The sequence below is a fragment of the Zingiber officinale genome, chromosome 9A, assembly GCF_018446385.1.
Source record: "Zingiber officinale cultivar Zhangliang chromosome 9A, Zo_v1.1, whole genome shotgun sequence".
Lineage (NCBI taxonomy): Eukaryota > Viridiplantae > Streptophyta > Magnoliopsida > Zingiberales > Zingiberaceae > Zingiber > Zingiber officinale.
Window position 1 is genome coordinate 98,894,813 of NC_056002.1, and position 24,487 is coordinate 98,919,299.

Consider the following 24,487-nt stretch of genomic DNA (forward strand, 5'->3'; position numbering starts at 1 on the left):
GTCCAGCCATTACGGAAACCATAGCCTACTATAAACTTGATTCCTTGGTCTATTTAGAGAGAGATATCAATTTTGACCTAGTCTCTGAATTCTATAACAACCTTCATCAGACTATTGATGGTAGTTATAGATCAAGAGTGGCTAAGCAAAACATTGATTTCAGCTTAATTGCCTTCTTTGGTTATTTAGACTGTCGTATGTGTTCGGGGACGGTGTTCTCATTCTATCCTTCTTTGCCTGAACCCGTGCCTCATCCTCTTGATGTCTCATCTGATTCGATTTATGAGTACTTCTTTGGACATCCAAGACCAGATGGATTAGATGAGTTAGATGTCGACTTTCCTACATTTGCAGCCCTTGGCCTTTCTGCTCCTGATTACATTCTTTTCAAAATTGTTACAAACTGTCTTCTCCCTATTACTTCTAAACCATTGGCAGAGATTCGACCGTATCATTGTCTGATGCTTTACGGGTTGCGTAGGCGTCTTGACTTTGATGTCATGTCGAGTGTCTATACTTCTATCATATCCCATAGCGAGCCAAGCGGTTACACCATCTATATGCCTTTTGGGCATGTAATTACTGACTGGCTTGAGACCCTGGGTATTGATGTCTCTAAGGGGAGGATAGTAAAGATGGTTAAGCAGGATTGTCGACTTGGGAAACGTGCGTTTTCCAAGTCTGGAATCTTAGGACAGGATGGGACAGTTAGGTGGAAGGATGGGAGGGCACTTAGTGAGTTACCTCGACGACAGGTTGCTCCTGTTGCTGCTCCTCCTGCTGCTGACGATGGGGAGGCCGATCCTGATCTGCGCTGGCAGATCGCCGAGCTGGAGAGTCGCTTTGATCGACACGAGGAGATGGTGGCTGCTGAGTTCGATGGACTACGTATTCGGATAGACCAGCGCTTCGATGATATGCGCAGTCATCAGGTGGTGACACAGCAGTTGCTACTCGGATGGATGGCACGCTACCCGCCTCCGCAATCTTACCCAGGCTATTCATCCTCCAGCGTGCCGCCTCAGGATTTCACCCCTCCTGCCGATGATGGCGGTGTTCCTCAGTGTGAGGATGTTGATTGATACAGTTTGTTTGTTGGCTGTCTGCATTTTGGATGTTATTTGTTAGTCTTTATGTCGGACCTGGATGTTTGCACTTCTGATGCTACTCCTATATTTATGCTACTCGGTTTTATATTTGCTTGCTCCTTATTATGCTTCATTTTCTATGTTTTTTTTTTTTAATTATTATTATGTTGTTCCTATGCCATGATTTGATTGTATCTTTTGTCTTTCTTACTGTCATATTGTGACCTTAGAGGGAACTCTAGGTCAGTTAAGAGAAGGCAGTATGGATTTAGGGGGAGCCTTTTGAGTTTTTGTCACCTCATTTGCACCTTTTCGGTGTTTGACAAAGGGGGAGAGGATACCTAAGTTTAGAAATGTATGGAAGCTTGATTTTAGGGGAGAGGATAACGGGAAGGATCTTGATTCCCGTCATTGACTTGGTGGTGTATCCGTCTTAGGGGAGGATCCTGATTTCCCTAAAATTATGGGTAGATGAGCATTTCTGATCTAAACTTAAATCGTGTTGTCAAACAACAAAAAGGGGGAGACAGTCTGACCTGGATGTTGTTTTGTTGTTGACACCGATTTAAGTTTGTATCGATATTTAACTCAGATTAATTACTAATCTAGGTTGACTAGGTTGACCTGATTGAGAAAGTCCTAACTGGGATGTTAGGCGGTTGGAAAGTCCTGGTGACTAGGTTGACCTGATTGAGGAAGTCCTAACTGGGATGTTAGGCAGTTGGAAAGTCCTGGTGAGTGAAGCCAGGCAAGGGAAAATCCAGATGGATCAAGGGTGATCGGACATCTGGTGTTGAAAAGTCCAAGAAGGAAGCTTGGCATGCGAAGTCAGAGAGGGCTCGGTAGCTCGTTCTCTAGGACCGGATGAAGTCGGAGAGAGCTAGGGAGCTCGTTTCTCCGGACTAGGTCAGAGATCGGCTGACCGATCCAGCAGAGGCTGGATCGGTCGGCCAGACCGATCCAGGTGTGTCTGGATCGGTCTGCCGACCGATCAGGAATTGATCAGTGGCTACTGAACGTTTACTGATCGGTCTGCAGACCGATCAGAAATCGATCAGTAGCCTACTATGTTTTTACTGATCGGTCTGGAGACCGATCAGGAAGCTGTAAGCGTTTGGGAAGAACGCTATCTGATCGGTCTGGGGACCGATCAGATTAGTTCCTGATCGGTCCGCAGACCGATCAGGAGCTGTGCGTATTTTCAAACAGCGCTATCTGATCGGTCTAGGGACCGATCAGATTAGTTCCTGATCGGTCCGCAGACCGATCAGAGATGATCCAGAAATCATGGATCGGTCTGCAGACCGATCCACAGTATTGTTTGTTTTGCATATACTTTTTCTGATTGCCGTATTTGTCTTCACCATCTGTTTTTAACCATCTACTGTGAGTCTTTCTAGCTTGCAGGTTGCAGGTCACATTCTCATGTTTGGATTCAAATTAAGCTTCATTAAGAGAAGGAGACAAGTACCCTTTTCATTGTAATTTGCTGCAACAGATACATTTGGGGCATCAACGTTCACTGGCGAAATCCGATTACGATTGGGCTGCTCAGTTTGACTTCTACCCATTGGTTGGTATCCAGAGACGCCAGTGATTTCCATTGGCATGTGTTCAGAGAATCAGAAGAGGAGGAGAGGTGATTGGCTACGCCTTGCTGGCAGCAGCGATTCTGCAGACGGCGGTGATTCGAGCCAGTAAAGCAGAGAGACATAAGAAGGAAGAAGAGGAGTTCAGAAAGGGTATTCTGAATTCTCTGTCTTTTGTGATCAAGCCTTCGAGAGAGCAAGTTGGTGAAGCTGTGAGCTCCTTGCTGAGAAGGTTGATTGTGCGCTCTCTGCTCTGTTCTCTTCTCCGCGTGGCTGTAAGCTCATCTTAATATTTTTCTCAGCCACCACTGTAAGTCTTGTGCTTAAATCTATAATCAACTGAGACTTTGTTGAGAGGTTGCTCCACCGAGAAGGAGACATCTTTAGCCGGATCTTGTCCGGGGTGTGATCTACCGAAAGATCAAGGAGTTGTCCTCCTTACGGACACGCCGAGGAGTAGGGGCAAGTTATCCCCGAACCTCGTATATCCTTGTGTCTGCTGTGTGTTTGTTTTTCCTTCGCTTTAGTTTTCTGTTTCCGCTGTGCTGTGCTAACAAAGTTCTTGAAGAAATTTGCGTTTAGTGTTTTTCAAAGAGGCTATTCCCCCCCCCCCCCCCCCTCTAGCCATCTAAGGTCCCAACATATTGCTCCAACACGATCCTCCAGATCGACTGGACTTTTGCTCAGTGCCCGAGTCTTCAGGACTTTCTGCTGGACGTCCGCTCCACGACCCGCCCAGTCTTTCCACCCGATCCGCGCCACCAGGATTTTCACCTAGAGTCCTCGACTCTAGGACTTTTGCCCAAAGACCTTGACCTACCAAGACTTTCCACATAAGGTTACCACCTCCTATGCCCTAGGGTTACCACCCTCTAGGGTTTTCTACCTGCCTAACCGCAGTTAGGACTTTCCTAAAAAAACTCATTCAATCACATTAGATAACAATTAAACTTAACTTTGAATCCCTTTTGTCATTATCAAAACTAAGGTTCGATCGTCGGATGCTTCCCGCATCAATAGTAATTGTTGCAACGTTTAGAAGCGAAGCAAAGGCGCTGCATCAGTAAAAAATCATTTCAAATAATTTTTTTATAAAGTTGATATACATGAACTTAAATATTTGTAGGGGTAATATATGCTAGAAAATGTAGCTACAAAAAAAAAAGACTTACCAAGTGGTTGCTTCACGTTTGTAGCTGCTACAACGTATAGCAGCTAACGCGCAGACGTGGCTGTAGCCTGCAGGCATTTGTAGCCAGTGTCGTCCCTGCACATTATAGCATTAACCCTTCTAATATATGTATGTTATAACGACGGAAAATAATAAATTAAAATGAAACGAAATACCATTGGGAATGGAGAGAGGTGGTAAGCTCTCACAGCAGCTGTAAGATTGAAGACACCGATGAAACTTTCTCGACGGGAGCGCGAGGTTCGACGGACGATGGAGATGGAGGGAGCGAGAGAGAGAGAGTGACGAGGGAGATTTTAATTTGAAAATTTTCCCACGCAGAAGTTTTGAATAGAAGGCAGAAGGGGAGAGAGAATAAAGGACATATTTTTTTTTAAGCGAAATCGAGCTGGCAACGCCATGTCTGCGCGTCGCTCACGGTCACGCACAAAGTGTCGCTCAACATATCAAATATATATATATATATATATATATATATATATATATATATATATTTGATATGCTAAGCAACGCTTTGTGCAGGACCGTGAACGAAATCCGATGTGGGCTATCTGACACGACCAAAACTCAATTTTTTTAATCTCTCTCTCATCTGCATACAATAACTTTTTTCTCTCATCTGCATGCAAAAACTATAAAATTTTCATTTCTCTCTCATCTGATTGCATACAATAATCACTGTGCTGCTAATTTTTAAAGGTGATGTAACTGCTACAATGTTGTAGCAGCTACTACACAATAGCTGCTACACATTGTAGCAGCTTCTGTACAATAGCTGTTATAACATGTAACAGTGTTAGTGTGTAGCTACTATGTTGTAGCAGCTACAACATCGTTGTAACAACTACTGTACCATTATAACGGCTTCTGCACCGTTGTAGTGGCCTTTGCACCGTTGTAGCGACCTCTGCACCGTTGTAACGACTACTGCATCGTTGTAGCAGCTACTGCACCATTGTAACAGCTACTGCATACTAACTGCTACAAGTTGTAGCTGCTACTACATAATAGCTGCTACAACGTTGTATTATCACTATCACAATAAATTTTTGTGTGTAATAATAGGAGAGAGAAGATAAAATTTCATTTTAATTTTAAAAGAAAGAGAGAAAAATTGTTGCATACAGATGACAGAAAGATTAAAAAATTAAATTTTGACCGCGTCAGATAACCCAACTCGGATTTCGCTCACGATCGCGCACAAAACATCGCTTAACATATCAAATCTCTCTCTCTCTCTCTCTCTCTCTCTATATATATATATATATATGACATTCAGTAGAACATCAAGACACTTCCTGGTCAAGATAAGAATGAAGCTTCTGTGAAAAAATGACTGCATAAAACTTAAAAAAAAATCAATGAAATCTATCTAAATTAGTATTTAGTGCCCTAAACCCTAAGTTGATGTGTGTGTGCGTGTGTGAGATTTTTGCTGCCACTTGCTGTAAACTTTGAAAGAGAGGAAGAATTATAATGGTAAGTAGAGAGAGATTACAGGCTGATTTCTCTTTAGCCTCACCATTTTGAAGTGGTTAGAGGTGCTTATTGCCAAACATTCCCGACTCTAGCAGCGAAAAATGGGCACCGAACCCATGTCACCAAGGCTCTTATGTTAGGGGTTTCCTCCACTGAAGCAAAATTGCGAAGTCTAAACATTAGAGCTTTACATGTGGAGACTGGTTGCCTTTTGAAGAATTTGCTCTGGAAATATATGGTAGAACCCAGAAACAAGTAGAAAGTATCAACATATTGCAAGCCTGTTGTCGTCTAAGAATTTGGGGAGGCAAGTGGAAGGACTTCATCATCATTAAAAGCTTCATTCTTCACCCATCAAAAGGTAGGTAACATCCCTTCAAAAGCAAAAGATAAGAATTATGACAGGCAACATAGTCCTCTCAGTTGTAAACCGAAGAACAAAATATCAGCTTGCATAAGGAAAGATATCATTCAAGAAAGAAGATTTGAAAAGTTGCACTAATACGATACCCCTGACTTGGATGCTACAGAACCACTGGATCAAAAACTGAAAGTGCACGTCTTGGTAGGAATATTCAACTGGAAAAAGACATCAATCTTATCTATTTCAACTATCTAAACACCGAGAAATATCTTAACTTGGAAATATGGTTAAATAGCTTACAGTTAATGAAGCAGGATAAATGAATCTGATAAAGCACAAGATTGCCTTTCTGAAGAGAGAGTGCCCCCAAAAGAATCCAAAGCTACTTTAGTGCATAAAAGTGAGATAAGTTGCATCGACTTCTCTGTGTAAAAAGAAGAATATTCTTGATCAGATTTGGATATTTTACCCCTCTATTATGTGCTGATCCGTACAGCATTCTTATCTTTCTTTAACAGACATGCTGTCCTACTACTATAAATAGCACTAGAACAGAACATCCACACAAACCATTATCGAAAAACAAGAGCTTAGAGACATAATGGAGACCAACCGCAAGCGTAGAGGATCCAAAGGTAAGATGGCTGTGGCCTTCTATCGAGCACCAAAGCCCTCAGTGCAATACACAAACAAGATTGTGCCGGCTCCAACTCCTCCGGCTACCACAGTAGTAAGCATACATGTGGAAGATGAAGCTGTTGTGCCTTCGCCCAAGCCAAAACCTTCCTTGATCAAAAAGGAAGGGATCAGTAACTTGGGCACCTATGAGGTTGCTGCCAACAACGTGAACACCATCAGTGAGGTAGACAGGCGAGCTGCAAACTTTATCGCCTATGTTCAAGAGCGATTCAGGCTTGAACGAATGGATGATGATTGGAGGAACCATTAATGATAGCAACAAAATCAGTTCCTTGCAAACAGTTGTAGTTTTCATTCAGCAACTCCTCTACACTACAAATAAATCTAGCTTTGGTATTGTACCTGTGCAGAATATAGTTTTTTAGGAATATAAAGGGCCTTTATTTTCTTATTCCTTCAGTCTGAACTATCTGCAATCATGTGCATGCAGGCACTCGCGTGCAGACATACACACAATTTGATGTATATTATAAACTTCCTACATGTACCATTTAATCAAAGAGGGAACCGGTTTTTTCATGTTAGGATAACATTTATTCTTGGTCTGTCTTTCACAACCAAGAAGTTTTAAACATCTTATTATGAACTAAATGTTTATTTTTCATACACAACGGGAAAGGCAGCATTCCAACAGACAGTAATAGAAATGACTTCTAGCATAGTATCTCCTTCCTCATATTACCTAAATGCATCCCTAAACAATTTCTTTAGAATCAACTCTCAAAAAACAAAAAACAAAACTAAACCTTTAACAGAGACAAATATTCTAAAAAGTGTCAATGCATGTGGATGCTGCAAAGGAGTCACGGCAGAAAAAAGATTATGTCCAACTTTGAACGCTCTAATCAAACATAATTCAATCAAAATAACAAAAGCCTTTAACCTACTTAGCTTGATTAATATGCATTGTCATATTGTACTTTAGAGTATAAGGATGACTTAAGTTGATTATTTAAGATTAAATACAACAAAAACAATATTTTTATCAAGGAACCAGGGAAAATCTTGATTAATTCGATATGTTATATTATACATATCAAATATTCCTTATTTGGATTGCTTGGGTTAATTAATTTGATATATTGCAGTAGATGCAAATTTAAATTAGCTATTTTCCATTAAACTTTATGCTACTCCAATTCTGAGGCATGAATTTAGATGTAAAAATGATAGTTGAAATTTAATTTCTCATGTTTGTAACTATAGTTATAGCCAAAGATATTAGACACAGCCAGTTAACACACCTCAAGTTGACATGAAAAACAGTTAAGAGAGATAAAACCCAAAAGTAACATGAGACATCCCAGACATATTACTAACTTATTTATGAGAATAATTCACTTTTAGAAATAACATAATTTATGTCATATAACTTAATTCTTTAGAGAAGTGAGTCGGTCTTACACCTTTTAAAATCATTCTTAACAAAAACTATAATAATTTTAAGTTATCTCATTTACTTTTTTATTGGCCTGAGTAAGATGACTAATTTATGACACCATTAACACAATCCGAATTGTCACCTCTAACTACAAGAAACCAAAATTTTTGGTAGCTGGTATTTTATCATTGAAGCATTTTAACCACAATAACTTAGGACCACCCACCTTGAACTAAAATCAAAAAATCCCCAAACTGAAATTTTGGGATGTTGAAATCATTATTACCAATTGCAAATCTTTTTGTTTCGACAAAACAGGAATTTGATAAAAGCGCAGTACCTAGTATCCCAACTCCATAAACATTTAATAATTCACCCAAAAACAAAAGAAGTGAGCTAACTCAAAAAGACCGAACTCCATCTAGCAAGTTCAAAAGGCATCGTTCTGCTTTCTAGAGTTTCAGTACCTCAGAGTCATCGTTCTTAAACAAGGAGCATAACAAGGCAATGCCCGATCCAATCCGAACGACCACATTTTTCATAGCTAAGCCCCAACATTACATCTCACCTACAGCACAAAATTAGTCATTCTGCTAAAAAAAAAACTTCCCATTCAACACGGATAGCAAAAAATTCCCAAACATGCGATGAGAAACAGCAACTAGGTAAGCCAATCCAAACTTACGAAAGTGAAACAAGAAGCAGACTCAGCGAGCTGGGGTTCAAGCACGTTGGCCGCCGAGGCGTCTCCGCCGGGAGTGAGACTACGTTCAGCGAGATGGGAAGAGGCCATTGCCATCGCCCCTGGGTGGCGCAGCGGCGGCAGAGATCCTGCAGAGGATCGCGGAGTTGGAGGAGGAGGAGAGAGCGAGAAGCTTCGGATGGGATCGAGATAGGAGGAACCGAGTAGCCGTTTTTGCGTCGGCGTCATTAAAGATCCGACCCGGTAGGATGGCAATTGTCATCACCGTCGTTCAAGATCCGACCCGGTTAAAGTTGCCGTACAAAACAGAATGAAAATGGATTAAATAGTTAGTTAGAGGTTTATGGGTGCAATGAAGTGTGTTATGCGACCATCGTTCCTCGGTTCGGGTAGGACCCACCACCCAGTGGGTCCCACGCCAGCTCAGAGACTCGCCTGCTAATTTCTCAGTTGCTTCCTCTTTTTTGCTTCTTCCTTGGCTCCTCAAAGAAAGACGACGCCTTTGCGCTGGAAGCTGCGCGTGCACTCTTCCACTTCGACTCCGACTCCGACTCCGACTCCGTCGTCTTCGCCGCTCCCCTCGATCCTCGCGACGAGAATGGTCAAATCTCCTCGGACTACCGCATGACCGCTATTCTGTCGCTTCCGCCCCTTTGTTTGCTTACTTCTATGACCCTGCTTCTTGAATCTGTGGGCCTTGGAGACTGACGAAGACCCGGGAAGAGGGATGGAGGAGGAGACGGTGGATCATCGGGCGCTGCTCTCGCTGGGGCACGGATTCGACCTAACCTGCGACTTCAGGCTCCGCTTCTCCAAGGAGCTCCCTGGCGGTGGCCGCATCGTGCAGCTCGATGACGGCCGCACGCGGGACGTAGTGTTCCCCGGGGGGCAGGTAGTCCGCGGCGTCTCCGAGGACATCGGGTTGGACAAGGGCGATAGGATTCGGTTCCGCTCTGATGTGTTCGAGTTCAACCAGGTGATTTTGGATACTAAAACGGGTCTTCATTTTTCGGTATTAGAATTGCAGGAGTGTAGCATAATGAGAAGTTTGGTAATTTCTCATTCGATCGATTGGGGGGCATTCCTAACCTAAGCATGAACTAAGATAGTTTTTCTTAGTTCCCTCCAGGTTGCAGAATGTCTGACAAATATACTAGATATTGCAGTTTCAATTCTAGTAAATTTAATGCATGGCATCTTGCCTGTTGAGTACGTCAAACATCTTGAATTTCTCTAAACAGCCAAGTAGAAGCAATTCAAGTTCTTTGTATTGGAATTTTTTGTTGATCTATTAGCATTAGAGCAGGGTGGTCACATCTATCTTTTGAAGAGACTGTCTTGCCTGTTGAGTATCCTAAACATCTTGAATTTCTGTAAACTGCCAAGTAGAAATAAGGATCTTTTATTGTTCTATTAATATTAAAGCAGGGTGGTGTGTGTATATCTATCTTTTGAAGAGGGTGATTGTATTCCATCTAGCAACTTTTAGTTGACTTGCACAGGATTTAGGATATTAACTTTGCTTTCTAATATTCTTCAACTTGATTATTTAATATTGAAATTGTGGTTTTCATACCATAATAGCATTTTCTTTGCAACAGATGTCTGAATTACTCAATCAGAAATCTTCAGTCCAAGGAAAAGTGCCTTCAGGTTATTTCAATGCACTTTTTGATCTAACCGGGTCATGGCTGGAAGATTCTAAGGAGACAAAGTATCTTGCCTTTGATGGATACTTCATTTCCTTGTATAATTTACACCTAAAAGCCTCTCATTTGGTTCTTCATGATGAGGTTAAGAAGGCAGTTCCCTCAAAGTGGGATCCTGTGGCCCTCAGTTGGTGAGTACTATTGCATTGCGTAGGACAATGAAGTTAGTTTGTAACATTAGAAGTTAGCAAATATTGTGCTCTCATGTGAGTTATAACGAAGTGGTTAATGATATAATGTCTTCTTTTAGATGTAAATAGATGAGTTATTTGTTACAATGCTCTATATTGAAAAATCTGCCATCTTATTGACTAGCAGTGTAGAATCATGCATGATGATAATAATTCTAGCAGTTTAAAGACATGGTTCCTTCTCACTATGAGGTGGCACTATTATACCCCACCAAGTAATATTTTCTTGAATTAATAAACATATTTCTTTTTTCTCTTAGGTTCATCAAGACGTTTGGAACACATATAATCGTAGAGGTAGCTATAGGAGGTCAAGATATAGTTTGTGTTAGGCAAAGTCCTTCTTCAACAATCTCACCTACCGAATTAAAGATACATCTTGAGGATCTTGGAGATTTTTTATTTTCTGACGGTAGTTTTTCTCCTTTACATCAGAAAACCAAAGAAGGCAAGAACAAGGTATATCTATTTTTCTGATGTTAGCTTATCTCTATCAAAAAAGTTTATTAATGCTTTCCATTAACATAGGTGCCTGAGGTCTTCACAAAAATTTTGCAACCTAACACCTTGAGACTGGCTGTCCGTTCAGAAGCTTCAACCAAGGAAGTATGTTTACAGACATTTCCTTGTGATAGATGTTGCCTTGGATTTCTACATGAATTGGATGATTTTGAACTAGATATGTTCCTTTATAATAGGGGCTCACGGTCATATGCTCAAAAAGAGGAGGTGATGTATATGCTTCAAGTCATTCCAATTGGCTACAAACGATACAAAATAATCCTGATGCAATTCTCTTCAAGTTTGTTCCCATCACATCTCTTCTAACTGGCATCCAGGGAAGCGGATATCTTAGCCATGCTATAAATTTATATCTTCGTTGTAAGTTGATACGAACAAAATTTATTACTATATTATTTTCTCAATAGGCTCTATCTGGTTGAATATTTATTTGCTCTAATGAATCTGCATAAAATAGAATAAGTAAAAGATTTCATGCCAGCAAAACTTACAATGCATCATGATCTCATTGTTCAGATCCTAGAACATTTAAGGTGTTTCATTTATCAATCTTTCATATATACTAATGGAATCTTCATGTGTAAATTACTCGTAAAAAAATGCATTTGCAACCTTAGTTGAGATTGAGTTAATAATGCTATGCTCTGTTATTTTGATCACATTTTCTTTTATATTTGCCACTTGCCAGACAAACCGGATCCTGAAGAGTTACAGTACTTCTTGGAATTTCAAGTCCCTAATCAATGGGCACCAATGTTCAGTGAACTAGCTCTTGGACCTCAAAGAAGAAAAGCCTCCTATTCGCAGCTGCAGTTTAGATTTTTCGGTCCAAAACTTCATGTTAATACTGACCAGGTACAATTTCTGATTGTATCCTAAAGCTGCAACTTATATTTTCTTGATTTTCTAGGTGCTAAATGCAGAAGGGTGTAACTGGTAGTGTCTATGCAAATTGTTTTCTGCTAATCGTAAATCAACCTTTTTCTGTTTCCTTACATCCCTAATTTTTGGTTATTGTCATTTTCACAGTTAACAAACTTTGAGATAGAACTAGTTAGTTCATGCATTCCACTTTTTACCCCATTATTATTATTTTCATTTCATGCATCTCCATGGATACTATGCCGTTTTATTTAATGTGATGCCTTACAAGTTAGACCACAGTTCTAGCACACTGGCATGGTGGTAATTTAAATGGTTTGCAAGTCGTTGCAATCCATATGTACTATGTGTTAAAAGGAGTAGGAAGTGATACAGATGGTAAACTCTAAACTCTACCCTCCAAATGAAGATTCGTAAAATATACTTAAATATCAATGGAGTTCGCACCTAAGTGCATTAAACACTATGCAACATAAGCATGTGACATTAAACTGCAATGACTCTGGTGGTATATTCTCTTTTCCTATCCTTCTTTATTTTTTTTTTCTTAAAATTTTTATTGTTAATAATATTATTTTGTATTAAGCTGAGACAGTTTAATAAATTTTCTGCATTGGTTGGCAAATGCAAATTTTTAAATAAACTGCCGATTCCTAGATTCATTGCAACACTAGAGCACGCTAGTTGATTCTTCTGTAGTTTGATAAGTAGGCTTATTTTCCTTTTCAGGTTTTAAGTAATCAAAAGCCAGTGATTGGTATGCGGTTATACTTGGAGGGTCCCAACTGTAATCGATTAGCCATACATTTGCAGCACCTTTCCAGTATCCCTGGCATTCTCAGAAACTCTGATTCATCCTGGAAGTCCGAGTGGCAAGGATCGGAAGACTCAGAGTCGGGATATTTCGAATCTGTCCAATGGAAGAGCTACTCATCTATTTGCACGTCAGCTGTGAAGCACAATCCTGCTTGGCTCCAGAGAGTGCCCAATGGTGTGTTTGTCATAACCGGCGCACAACTTGTCACAAAAGGAAATTGGTCGAAGAAAGTGCTTCATCTTCGCCTCCAATACATGCACATTCCAAATTGCACAGTTCAAAAGACTGAGTGGGCTCGTGCTCCAGCAACTTCTCAGAAGGGGAGCTTCTTGACAAACCTGAGCACCACACTTAGCGCACCATTCACAACAAGGGATGCACATCCTCCTCCAAAAAACGAACCAGCACAGCTGAACTCAGCCGTGTATCCCGATGGCCCACCTGTGCCAGTCCAGTCAAGAAAGCTCTTAAAGTTTGTGGATATGACTGAGGTGGTACGTGGTCCTCACAATGTACCTGGCCATTGGCTTGCAACAGCAGCCAAGCTTGCCAGAGAAGGCGGAAAGATCGCATTGCATGTAAAGTTTGCCTTGTTGAATTACTCATCTGAACCGGAGACCATAACTGAAGTTCATACACAAGTTCTCACCCGTCCTGTAGATTGAAGAGATCTGATTGCGGAATAAGGGGGGAAAAATTTGTTGGTATTCAAACTGTACAGATAGTGGTAATAATTCACATGGAATGCTTACAAGCTGTGCCATGTTCAGTTACTCTGTTGGTGGACCATAACAGTTGCTGAGCTGAAACCAAATGCCTCGATTTGACTTTGGATTTCCCAGTCATAACTAAGGTTGTTAAAGATGAAGAAAAGGACGTCTCTGACATATTCAAATCAGTTGTTTTCTGCAAGTCAAAGTTGGCGTAATTAAAGCTTTGGGAGTCGACGTCAGACATGCCACAGATTAAAGCAAAATCTAAGGCGGCTTTGGGGTTTTGACTTGGCGGCCAATTCTTCAAACTCTGACTTAATCTTGATTGTCTCCCAGTAGGACATCTCTGACCACAGGTAGAACCGTAGAACAAATCCATCAGTTGTGTTCTACAGCTGCCTTATGCAACTTCTCTCGACGTATGTGAACTGTTTTCCTTCGTGCTGAATTGGTCCATGGAGATGCATACATTCCTTTAGATTTACAAGGTAAGCATCCATGATCGGACACAAGGTAATAAACTTAAATCATTCAGGATCTGCAAGCTGTGGATATTGATTTGTTGCTATGATATCATAGAAATGCTTCCTTCATCCATTCATCTTCTTCATCCACCAAAAAACATGTGAGATTTTCACATGTTCGTGCTCGCTTATCCTCAATTGTAAACATAATTACATATAAAGAATAAGCTTAGAGATTTGCATGAGTCTAAGTTGGCATGGACACCAAATGTCCAATAACAAACTATTATGTCCTTGATTGTGTTGCGAATAATTTTATTAGCTTGGTTGTGTTTCCTATTAGGAGATAAGATAAAAGTTAATTTTTATGAAGTTGAATTATAATACTTTGACCGTCACTGCTCTTGCTCTTTTAGTGGCTTCTCTTCGTTCTCTCCTTGATCTCTTCATCTCTCTTCTTCATGTTCTTGTTGGATCACTTCTTCTTCCTTCGCCTTTACTCTAGTCTTTACGAATAATGCAATTTGTTAATTATCGCTTACAATATAATTTGATAGCACTTACAATGACAATGCAGTACATAGCACCTAATTGATTATTAGTAATCATTCAAATGTACACATCAATGCTTAGGGCCTCTAATATAAGTATATAGGCTCGTCGTTGTTGTCTCGACCACTTCCTAACCTGATTGTTGCTCTCTAACCAACCCTATAAAGCCACATTAAGATCCAAATCATCGACGAGAAAACCTACTTAATTAATTTGCTAATCTCTCCCCAAACTAAACATCCTTCCAAATCCATCTATTCAATCCAATGACATATCACCCACCACCCTTTCACGGGTCATTATTCCTATGATCAATTATGAAATAGTTAAACAACATAATTAGTCTGATTGATCATCTCAAAACCACTATAAATACTCATCGTTAGGGAGCTGCATTGCTCAAACTTCTACTTGACTTGCTAGTTAGTGTCAATATAATGGAGTTCATGTTGTTCATGAGAAGAGTGGCTGCTGTTGTGCTCATGCTGCTGCTACTGGAGACCAGCAGCAGCCAGGCCATATGCAACATGTCGCAGCATGGTTTCGACGCGTGTAGGCCGTCGGTGACACCTCCGAACCCACCGCGGCCATCGGCGGAGTGCTGCAAGGCGTTGGCCGTCGCTGACCTGCAGTGCTTCTGCTCCTACAAGAGCTCACCGCTGCTGCCGGCTCTGGGAATTGACCCTGCACTGGCCATGAAGCTGCCTCCCAAGTGTGGCCTCAAGGCACCAGAGAATTGTTAATTAAGCAATTAGGGGATGCTTAGTTGTCGTTAATTAGTGATTACGTTACCATCTCTTTTATCTTGAAGTGCTTAGGCATTCTGTGATGTTTCTAATGCATAAGGTAATAAAGCCCGTCGATGTTCTAATCCGGTTCCATCGATCATTATGCTCGATAAAATGAACGAGAGAAGCTCCAACGGAAAGTGACCTTTAGGTGAGATGACAATGCGATAAATTTGGAATAGAATTGCCTTTGTTCTCTAAAAAGGTTGCTCGGTTTCATTGAGGAGCATTGGACATGATCTAACACTAACATGGATCCAATGAGAAGAATTTGAGAACTTTAAGTGGTTTTTTGTATTTTGTTAAAAGGATTTTTTTTTAAGTAGTGAACTGTAAAATGTACAAAAAAAGATAAATTAAGGGGGGTGGAGTGAAAATTTCTAATCTCTGTAAACAGTGTAATTTTTTTCTATCTTAAAATTAAAAAAAAAATAAAGAAAAGAATTAAAACCGTAATTTGCTTTCAATACCAGTGGACGGCGTTGAGCGGTTGCGCCGCCGCGCCGTTACCGTCCGCCGTTCGACGGTCCCCTTTGTTCAGGTGATGCCGCAACCCCCGTTCCAACTCCTCCTCCGTCATGCTCGGCCCGCATCCCCCCACCGGTTCCCCCAAGTATTGTTGCACAACCAGCACCGACGCCGTCGTCGTGGCGGAGTCGGCCGACGCCAGAAAGTCCCCCAGCGTCCCGAGCTCCGGGCACTCTGTCCAATCCGCCAACCCGGCCATCAGCTCCAGCGCCGCCTCGCACTGCCTCCGCCCCACCACGATCAAGTCGTACCTCCCGCTATCAATCGTCCGGATCACCTCCATCATCTCCTCCGCGTTGTTCACCGCGTTCTCGGAGTAGGTCGCCAACTCTTCGCCCACCTTTCTCAGCCGGAACTCGGTCAGGAACGAGTTGTCCAGTTGCTCGTCTTGGAGGCCCTCGGCTGATCTTGCAGCGGAGGCCGCCGCCTCGCCGTGGACGAACCGCACGACGGTGAGATTGACGCAGGTGTTCTCCGCCATGCGCGCTGTGTAGGCCAGCGCCTCGCGATCGTCGGGCCCGCCGAAGAAGAGCTGGGCGACGCTGTAGGAGTTGCGACCAGAGCGGCTTTTGCTGCTGAGGCCGCGGTCGACGAGGACGCCGACGGAGCAAGGCGAACCCAAGAGCATGTTCTCGTTTAGGGCTTTGATGGAGGGATCGATAGGCTCCATGCCGCCGTCGACGGTTTGCTGCTTGTGGAAGGGGAGGAGGATGAGGACGACGTGCTTCTCCTCGGCGAGGCCGCACACGTCCTCGTGCATCGTGGCGTAGGGCGAGATGATGGTGAGGGTTTGAACAGAGATGCTGGTGGCCTGCTGCTCGTAGCTCTGGAAGGCGTGGGAGATGTGGTCGGAAGGATGCTCGTTCGCTGCGGCGGCGTGCTTGCGGCTGCCGCCGCTCGTGGCGGCGTTGTGGACGATGAGCAGGGAGGAAGCGCGGCCGGTGAGCTCGATGAGGTGGAGGGCGTAGACGAAGATGGGGGAGCGCTTGGTGGGGCTGGAGAGCCTGAGGAGGCTGAGGATGGACGGGACGTTGCGGGTGTTGTGGACGCAGGCCAGCACCCGGAGCTCGGCGTCGGCGCTCGAGCGTTGCAAGGTCCGGCGCTTGTACCCCAAGCGCCGCCGCACCGGACGGTGGAGGTACCTCACCGCCGGCGTCACCAGCGACGTTAACACCAACGAGGTCATCACAATCACCGCAAAGGCTTCATCGTCCAGAACCTGAGCGCGGCGGAGTGATCAACGTAATAACTAAATCACAAATTGTTTGCTCTGTTCTTGATTGATTCTTACCCTTCGATCTCTTCCGATCTCAAGAATGATCATCTCCACCACGCCTCTGGTGTTCATCAAGAAGCCAAGAGAGAGGCCCTCGCGCAATGGGATCAAGTAGAAGAGGGAAATAATAACGGTACCGGCGACTTTGCCGATGCTGGCGATCACGAACACTACGAAGAGGAGCGCCGCCGTCCGGCCTTCTGTGACGGTGGACAGATTGGTTCTGAGGCCGCTGTTGGCGAAGTAGAGCGGCAGCAGCAGTCCGGTGACGAGGTCCTCCAGCTTCTCCAGCAGCGCCACCCCGAGGGGGCCTTTGTTGGGCACGGCGAGGCCGAACATGAATGCCCCGAAGGCGGAGTGGAGGCCGATGGCGTCGGTGACAGTGGCCGCCGCCATCATGCCGGTTATCATGAGGCAGACGTGGAAGTCACCCACGGACTGGCCCTCCGAAATCCGCCGCCGCATGAGCCACCGCATGCCCCGTCGGGCGCCGTAGAAGCATAGGAGGACGAAGGCGACGCCCCACGCGAGGATCCAGAGGGAGGCCCACGCGGTGCCTCTGCTCTGCGTCACCGCGATGGTCAAGGCCAGGATTACCCACGTGAAGGTGTCGCTGATGATGGCGGCGGACATGGAGAGGCGGCCGATGTCGGAGTTGAGCAACTTGATCTCGGCGAGGATGCGGGCGAGGACAGGGAAGGCGGTGACGGAGAGCGCGAGGCCGAGGAAGACGAGGAACTCGCTCTGGTGGATGTTCTTGCCGGCGAAGCTCTGGAGCATGAAGGAGGCGACGGCGCCGGTGGCGAAAGGCAGGATCATGCCGGCCGCCGCCACGGCCAACGCCTTCCGCCCCGTCTGCCGCACCATCGTCACGTCCATCTCCACGCCGACGAGGAAGAGGAAACAGAGGAGCCCGAAGTGGGCGATCGTCTCCATGACCAACAGGCTCCGCGCCGGGAAGATATAGACGCCGAAGATCTCCATCCGACCCATCACCGACGGCCCAAGAACGATGCCACCCTGCAGCAGCGCATGCAGATCATCAAAGAAGGATATATATAATATATATCAAATTGGAGGGGGAAAAAAAATTACGAGGATCTCGGCGAGCACGCGAGGTTGGTTGAGGGGGCGGAGGAGGAGGACGAGGGCGCGGGTGGTGAGGACGACAAGGACGAGCTGGAGGAGGAAGACAGGGAGGCCGAAGGAGAGGGGGCTGATGCCCTGCCAGATCGTGCTATTGGAGATCACCATGGGTTCGAAGCACATGATCAGCTTCGGAGTGCTTTCGGACGTCGTCGTCGTCGTCGTCGCCGCCGTCGCCATCTCCGATCAGATCATCTACTTGCATGTCGATCGCGCTACTTCTGCCATAGGAGACGAGGAAGGAAGAAGGAAGAGTACAGGAATGTGGATCGGCTCCAAGACTCCATTGGTGGAGCGGAACGATCTCACCGAGACACTGATTTCAGGTTCATTACGGTTAGATTTTACCATATTTAGGAATATATATATATATATATATATATCACCGCATTATTGGATGATTTATAACACTAAATAATATGTGTGCACCAATATGGATGCGTATATTTCCATAACATCAATTCGTGCCTTTTATAATTTTAAATTTTTTAAATAATATTTTAAACAAAAATTAAATTAAATTAATTTTAAAAATATTATTATTTACTTTAAATAATATTAATTTTAAAATAAAAAATTAAAGTTTAAAAATATTTATTTAATCTTACTATTTTATTAAAATTCTAAACCCTTTAACTTTGATGAAATTTAAATGAAATTACTCATTTTTTTTATTCGTATAAAAGATAATTTTAAAGTTTATTAGTAATTTTCACATAATTAGGGATCTATTGTTCAAGATTCAATTGTGATATATTATTGAGAATTTTTTTCATTAATCAATCAGGATCTAGAATTCGAGACTTAGTTACGGCTCATTATTGAGAAATTTTATCATTAATTAAATAGTAATTTAGAGTTTCTTAGCCCCACATCTTAAGATTGATAACCCAGTGAGTAGAGAATCTTCTATAATTACCTTGATCTAATTTTTTAAAAAAACATACTTTTCTTATCTTTTTAACTAAGATCAAGTATGATATATTAAATTTCTTTTATTAAAGGGTGAGTTTGTTACAGTAGTTTGTTGTTGGAATTCTTGAGCGTCACCTATAAATAATTATTGTTATTAAATGAATATGGGTGTTCATTACTAATGGAAAAGTGTTGATATAATGTGGCATAGGCGATTCCCTCGCCCCAGCGCCCCCACCAACCCATCCCTATGGTAACATGGAGGAGGTGACTACTAGCCATTAGTGCAGGTGACAATGTATGGGGGAAGGTAAGCTCGGACACACTTAGTTTCGACCCCAAGTCCTCATGTGTAACACTCCATGTTTTAATCATCGTACCCTCCCAAGGGGAAAAAAAGTGGTGATATAATGAGTATATGACATGTGGATCCCATACTAGTTGAATTAATGAGGATTGTGTAATCTAATTTTCAATATAAGCCCTGCAGAATTATAATGACTAATAATATTCACATTGTTTCGGTGGGATCTCAATTTCACTTCCGATGCACAAACAACAAGAGTAGCATCGTTGCGGGGTAATGATATGGTTAAATGAACAATCATGGAATTTAAAATTTGAGTCTAAGAATCTTGGTCATTTAGATGGATCTTCATTAGTGTTTCTTGATTTAGTTTGATGACCGATGAAAAATTTCTATAGATTAAGTTAGGTCAGTCAACAACAGGATTAATCAATTCAAATAGTTGGATAGCTGAATTAAAAAAAAAAACAACAGTAGCATCATGCCCCGGGACTACAGTGCAAGTATAAAAAATGAGTTGATTAATTCTCGATAGGCAGATGCCCTTGAAGAAAGAACTCCTTCCACCCCTAGCCACTTGAAGGTCGGCTATAAGTCTACCCCATGATTTATCTCCTTCCACATAACCTGGGACGGGATGTAAGTGTAACACCGGCAAAATTTTTAGCTATACATATGGGTATTCTCTTTTAGAATAAAAAGGGAAAAAGGAAATAGAACAAAAAATAAAAAATAAAAAGAGAGAGAAGTTAAGGCTTGAACCTTGAACCCCTTACAAAAGATAAAGCTAAATTGGTGTATGATAACCAATAGAGTCATGAATGATATATGATTAGCAAGGAATGGAAATTGTAGTTAAAAGTAAGAGTATGATTAAGTAAGGAAGCAAGAAAATGTCAAGTAGCTTTCCTCCTCTTTCTCTTGGTTAAGAGAAGAAGCAAGCAAAAGACAAAGACAAGTTATTTTTTTTCTTCTTTCTTCTTTCTATTTTCGTGGGAATGAATGGGGGTGAGGGAATAGAGGAATCAAGGGGATGAATTGGGACATTTTTCCTCATTGAGAATAAATAGGAATGAGAGAAGAGAAGGGAAAGAAAGGTTGACTACTTCTTCCTCCTTCTTCTTCCTCATCCTTCTTTCTCCTTTTTCCTCCTCCACCGAGATCTAAAACTCTTCCCTCTCCCATTTCCGAATCCAAGCTAAGGTTTTCTCCCTAAGAAAACTAATTCAGAAGAAGGAGTCCTTAAGATCTACTTCTTACAAGCAAGAGAAGCAAAAGGGAAAATTAGAAGGAGAAGCTTCCTTCTTCCTCTTTACAAGGGTACCTTCTTTTAAGAAAAAAAAACCGAGCAAGAAGAAGTAAGTATCCCCTCACCTGTGGTACAAGTAGTTTATGTGTTTTTCCATGAGTTTAGATTGCTTAAAAATCTAGGGTTGCTTCTTGAAACTTTCGGCCACCAAAGTACAAAAAAAAAACTTAAGGAAGCTTAAGACCTAAACTAAACATGCTCACTATGTTTCTTATGATATATACCCTATGATAGGAGATTAGTTTAGTATTCTTATGCTTGTACCTTGCTTAGAACTTAGATTTATGTTATTTAAACTTTCGGCCAAGGTATGAAAAGAAGACCTAGGAAAGCTTAAGACCTAACTAAACATGATCACGATGTCCCTTATGATATGTAACTTACGATATGAGTTCTGTTTAGAATTCTAATATTTTTTTTCCTTCTTTATGTTGCTTGTAACCTAGATCTGTGCCTAGTAGGTTTCGGGCATGATAGAAATAAAGGCCTAGGAGAGTTTAAAATCTATCATGCTCATGACTTTCTTTATGATATGGTATGAAGATTTCTTAGTGTTTTCATGCTTGCATGTTGCTTGAAACCTAAATCCATGCCACTTTAGGGTTTTAGGGTTTCGACCATGATATAAATGAAGGCCTAGGAGAGTGTAAAATTTAATCTATCATGCTCATGACTTTCCTTATGATATGGTATGAAGATTTCTTAGTGTTTTCATGCTTGCATGTTGCTTGGAACCTAGATGCATCCCACTTTAGGGTTTCGGCCATGATGAGATTAAGGGTCTAAGAAAGCTTAAAAATCAAATCTAACATGCTCATGATTTTCCTTATGATATGATATGAAGTTAGCTTGATATTCTTATGCTTGTATGTTGCTTAGACTTAGTTTCATGCTCCTTAAACATTTGGCCATAACAAAATTAAAACACCTAGGAAGCTTAGAACCTAAACTAAACATGCTCATAATGTTCCCTGTGATATATGATATGAAATTGGTTTAGGGTTCACATGTTTTTATGTTGCTTGTAACCTAGATTCATGCTTGGCAAGTTTCGGCCATAACAAGATTAAAGGACCTAGGAAGCTTGGAACCTAAACTAAACATGCTCATAATGTTCCTTATGATATATGATATGAAATTGATTTAGGGTTCACATGTTTTTATGTTGCTTGTAACCTAGATTCATGCTTGACAAGTTTCGGCCATAACAAGATTAAAGGACCTAGGAAGCTTGGAACCTAAACTAAATGCTCATAATGTTCCTTATGATATATGATATGAAATTGGTTTAGGGTTCACATGTTTTTATGTTGCTTGTAACCTAGATTCATACATTGCATGTTTCGGCCATAACAAGATTAAAAGACCTAGGAAGCTTAGAACCTAAACTAACCATGCTCATGATGTTCTTTATGATAAGTGTTATGAAGTTGGTTTAGGGTTCAAATAATTTTATGTTACTTGTAACCTAGGACAATACCTTGCATGTTTCGACCACTCCATGGAATTAGGGTTAGAGACCCAATTATGATTTACTATGTGTTTCACATGCTATGGTATGAATTAGGAGATGCTAGTTAATGTTTTCCATGCATGATTATGTTTCCCTATGATATGTCATATGCTCATTTATGTATGCTTATGAACCATGCATGATAATTACTCTTATGATGGGCTATATGCTCAAGTATGCATGCTTTATGATATAACAAGTAAAGGCCTAAGAGATGCTTCCCTATTAGTTGGGACTAAGAGCACTCTTTATGATATGACTGTTGGTGCAACATCCCTCAGGTCAAGGTTGACCTGGTTGACCAAGCTTGAGTCTTGGTTTGAGTTTAGATGTTTGACAATAAGAAATTGATTGAAGAAAAGTCAAGTAGGTCAAGGTTGACCGGATACTTGACAGGGAAGCCCTAACTGGGATGTTAGGTAGAATGAAAGTCCTGGTGAGTGAAGCCAGGCAGAATGAAAGTCCTGGTGAGTGAAGCCAGGTGAAAGTCCTGGTGAGTGAAGCCAGGCAGAAGGAAAGTCCTAGTGAGTGAAGCTAGGCGGATGGAAAACCCTAGTGAGTGAAGCTAGGTGAAAGTCCTGGTGAGTGAAGCCAGGTGAAAGCCCTAGTGAGTGAAGCTAGGCAGATGGAAAACCCTAGTGAGTAAAGCTAGGTGAAAGTCCTGGTGAGTGAAGCCAGGCAAGGGAAAATCCAGATGGATCAAGGATGATCGGACATCTGGTGTTGGGAAGTCCAAGTAGGTCAAAGGATTGACTGGATACTTGGCACGAAGAAATACAGATAGGTCAAAGGGATTGACCAGACATCTAATGGAAGTCCAAGTAGGTCAAGGGAGTGACCAGATACTTGGCATTAATAGAAAAGTCCAAGTGGGTTAAAGGGATTGACCAGACACTTGGTGGGAAGTCCTAGCAGGTCAAAGGAGTGACCAGATGCTAGGCATGATATACCAACAGGTCAAGGTTGACCGGATGTTGGTTTGAGAGGCTTGGAACTTGGTTTTGGGCAAAAACCAAGTGTTGGATCGATCAGTGGATCGATCCAGGATCTAGATCGATCAGTGGATCGATCCAGGCTTCTCCTAAGCGAACAGGGAGCCTCTGGATCGATCCGTGGATCGATCCAGATGTTCCAATCGATCAGTGGATCGATTGGGATGCGGTTGCTTTGCGCGATAAGCGCTGGATCAATCCGTGGATCGATCCAGGCGTTTTTCCCAGAGCACAGAGGCACTCTGGATCGATCCGTGGATCGATCCGAAGCCTCCCCGATCGATTGGGAACATTCGAATCGATCGGGATCCGACCGTTGGCGTCGATAAAGGCCGCAGACGTTCATTTCTTTGATGACCTCTTCACCGATTCAACTCAGATCTTCACCAGCTCCTCCACAGCTCTCTCCAAGCTCGATATCACCAGTTCTTGAAGGATCTTGGAAGTTCTCCAAGTCAAGAGGCGGATCTATTGCAAGAGGAAGAAGTTAGGGTTAAGGTTTTTATTGCACATCTTGTAAGCTTTTGCTTATCTTGTATTTCCCTTTCTTCTTCTTGTATTGAGAGGGTTGTAGGGCTTCTCCGCCTTTGGTAGTTACCATAAAGGAGTGTTATTCATAGTAGAGGGTGTGTGTGTTGGTGTGGATCCTTGGATTAGTCACCTCTTGTGACGTGGATACCAAGTAAACCAACCGTGTTAGCGTTGTGTGATTGTTTCTTTGTATTTCCGCTGTACATCTTTGAAGGAACAAGCACCGCCGAGCACCGAGCGAACGCGACGAGCTATTCACCCCCCCCCCCTCTAGCTACTTTTGGTCCTAACAAGTGGTATCAGAGCGAGGCCGCTCTTCACCGGAATCATCGCCGGAAGGGTCAAGCATAACAAGAAAAGCTAGAGGGTGAAGAAGTTGAAGCAAATTCATCAAAAGTTAAAGATTTCAAGAAGCTCAACTTCAAGATGCAATTCCAAGATGGACTTGGATTTGACACAAGGGTGGCTCCACCATACACTTCCACGAGCTTCGATTCTTGGAAATCAAGAATCGAAAATTTTCTTATGATGGAGATAGAGCAATGGTTTGCTCTAATGGAAGGATTTGAAGCGCCAACAAACTCCAAGGGCAAGCTTCTCAAGAAAAGCAAATGGAGCTCGGAGCAAGTCCAAAGGTGCGAGGCAAATGACAAAGTGACCAAGCTTTTGGTCAATTTATTGCCAAGCACCATCCTTTGCAAAATTGGAGAATTTGAAGATGCAAAGGAACTATGGAGCAAATTGGCCAAGTTTCATGAAGAGATCCCCTCCACTGTACAAGATCATGAAGAATCCGGAGAGGGTGACTCTTTGGAGCAAGATCAAGAGGAGGACTCC

General features: G+C 42.4%; 3 protein-coding genes and 1 long non-coding RNA gene across 5 annotated transcripts; 2 read left to right on the top strand and 2 right to left on the bottom strand.

Moving 5' to 3' along the window:
- Positions 1-5,314: 5,314 nt before the first annotated feature.
- Positions 5,315-8,675, bottom strand: LOC122021941. 2 transcript variants are annotated; one of them, XR_006122694.1, is made up of 6 exons: positions 8,478-8,675; positions 8,260-8,360; positions 6,326-6,753; positions 6,013-6,136; positions 5,859-5,927; positions 5,315-5,722 (listed from the first exon to the last, which is right to left on the bottom strand). It is a non-coding gene; the product is annotated as an uncharacterized LOC122021941 (long non-coding RNA). The 2 variants fall into 2 exon arrangements; XR_006122693.1 differs by having other exon boundaries at positions 6,326-8,360.
- Positions 8,676-8,969: 294 nt separating this feature from the next.
- On the top strand, positions 8,970-14,135 carry LOC122021962 (MACPF domain-containing protein At4g24290-like). Its single transcript, XM_042580149.1, has 7 exons — positions 8,970-9,471; positions 10,097-10,335; positions 10,656-10,854; positions 10,924-11,001; positions 11,094-11,277; positions 11,606-11,772; positions 12,529-14,135. Exons 1-7 carry the CDS (start codon positions 9,223-9,225, stop codon positions 13,279-13,281), a joined length of 1,869 nt encoding a protein of 622 aa, XP_042436083.1. The 5' UTR covers positions 8,970-9,222; the 3' UTR covers positions 13,282-14,135.
- Positions 14,136-14,782: 647 nt separating this feature from the next.
- Positions 14,783-15,088, top strand: LOC122019370 (putative lipid-transfer protein DIR1). The gene has a single exon (XM_042576845.1). The coding sequence runs from the start codon at positions 14,783-14,785 to the stop codon at positions 15,086-15,088; it is 306 nt and encodes a 101-aa protein (XP_042432779.1).
- Positions 15,089-15,558: 470 nt separating this feature from the next.
- LOC122021961 (cation/H(+) antiporter 15-like) lies at positions 15,559-18,527 on the bottom strand. Its single transcript, XM_042580148.1, has 3 exons — positions 18,033-18,527; positions 16,953-17,957; positions 15,559-16,880 (listed from the first exon to the last, which is right to left on the bottom strand). Exons 1-3 carry the CDS (start codon positions 18,261-18,263, stop codon positions 15,597-15,599), a joined length of 2,520 nt encoding a protein of 839 aa, XP_042436082.1. The 5' UTR covers positions 18,264-18,527; the 3' UTR covers positions 15,559-15,596.
- Positions 18,528-24,487: the final 5,960 nt, after the last annotated feature.

What these genes read in the sequence shown, in the direction of transcription:
- LOC122019370 (XM_042576845.1), top strand. Translation starts at nt 14,783, where the DNA reads ATGGAGTTCATGTTGTTCATGAGAAGAGTGGCTGCTGTTGTGCTCATG.
- LOC122021961 (XM_042580148.1), bottom strand. Translation starts at nt 18,263, where the DNA reads ATGGCGACGGCGGCGACGACGACGACGACGACGTCCGAAAGCACTCCG. An exon ending in GCGTGCTCGCCGAGATCCTC is followed by an intron (nt 17,958 to 18,032) that starts GTAATTTTTTTT and finishes GCGCTGCTGCAG; the next exon opens with GGTGGCATCGTTCTTGGGCC. An exon ending in AGATCGGAAGAGATCGAAGG is followed by an intron (nt 16,881 to 16,952) that starts GTAAGAATCAAT and finishes CGCCGCGCTCAG; the next exon opens with GTTCTGGACGATGAAGCCTT.
- LOC122021962 (XM_042580149.1), top strand. Translation starts at nt 9,223, where the DNA reads ATGGAGGAGGAGACGGTGGATCATCGGGCGCTGCTCTCGCTGGGGCAC. An exon ending in GATCCTGTGGCCCTCAGTTG is followed by an intron (nt 10,336 to 10,655) that starts GTGAGTACTATT and finishes TTTTTCTCTTAG; the next exon opens with GTTCATCAAGACGTTTGGAA. An exon ending in TTCATGTTAATACTGACCAG is followed by an intron (nt 11,773 to 12,528) that starts GTACAATTTCTG and finishes TTTCCTTTTCAG; the next exon opens with GTTTTAAGTAATCAAAAGCC.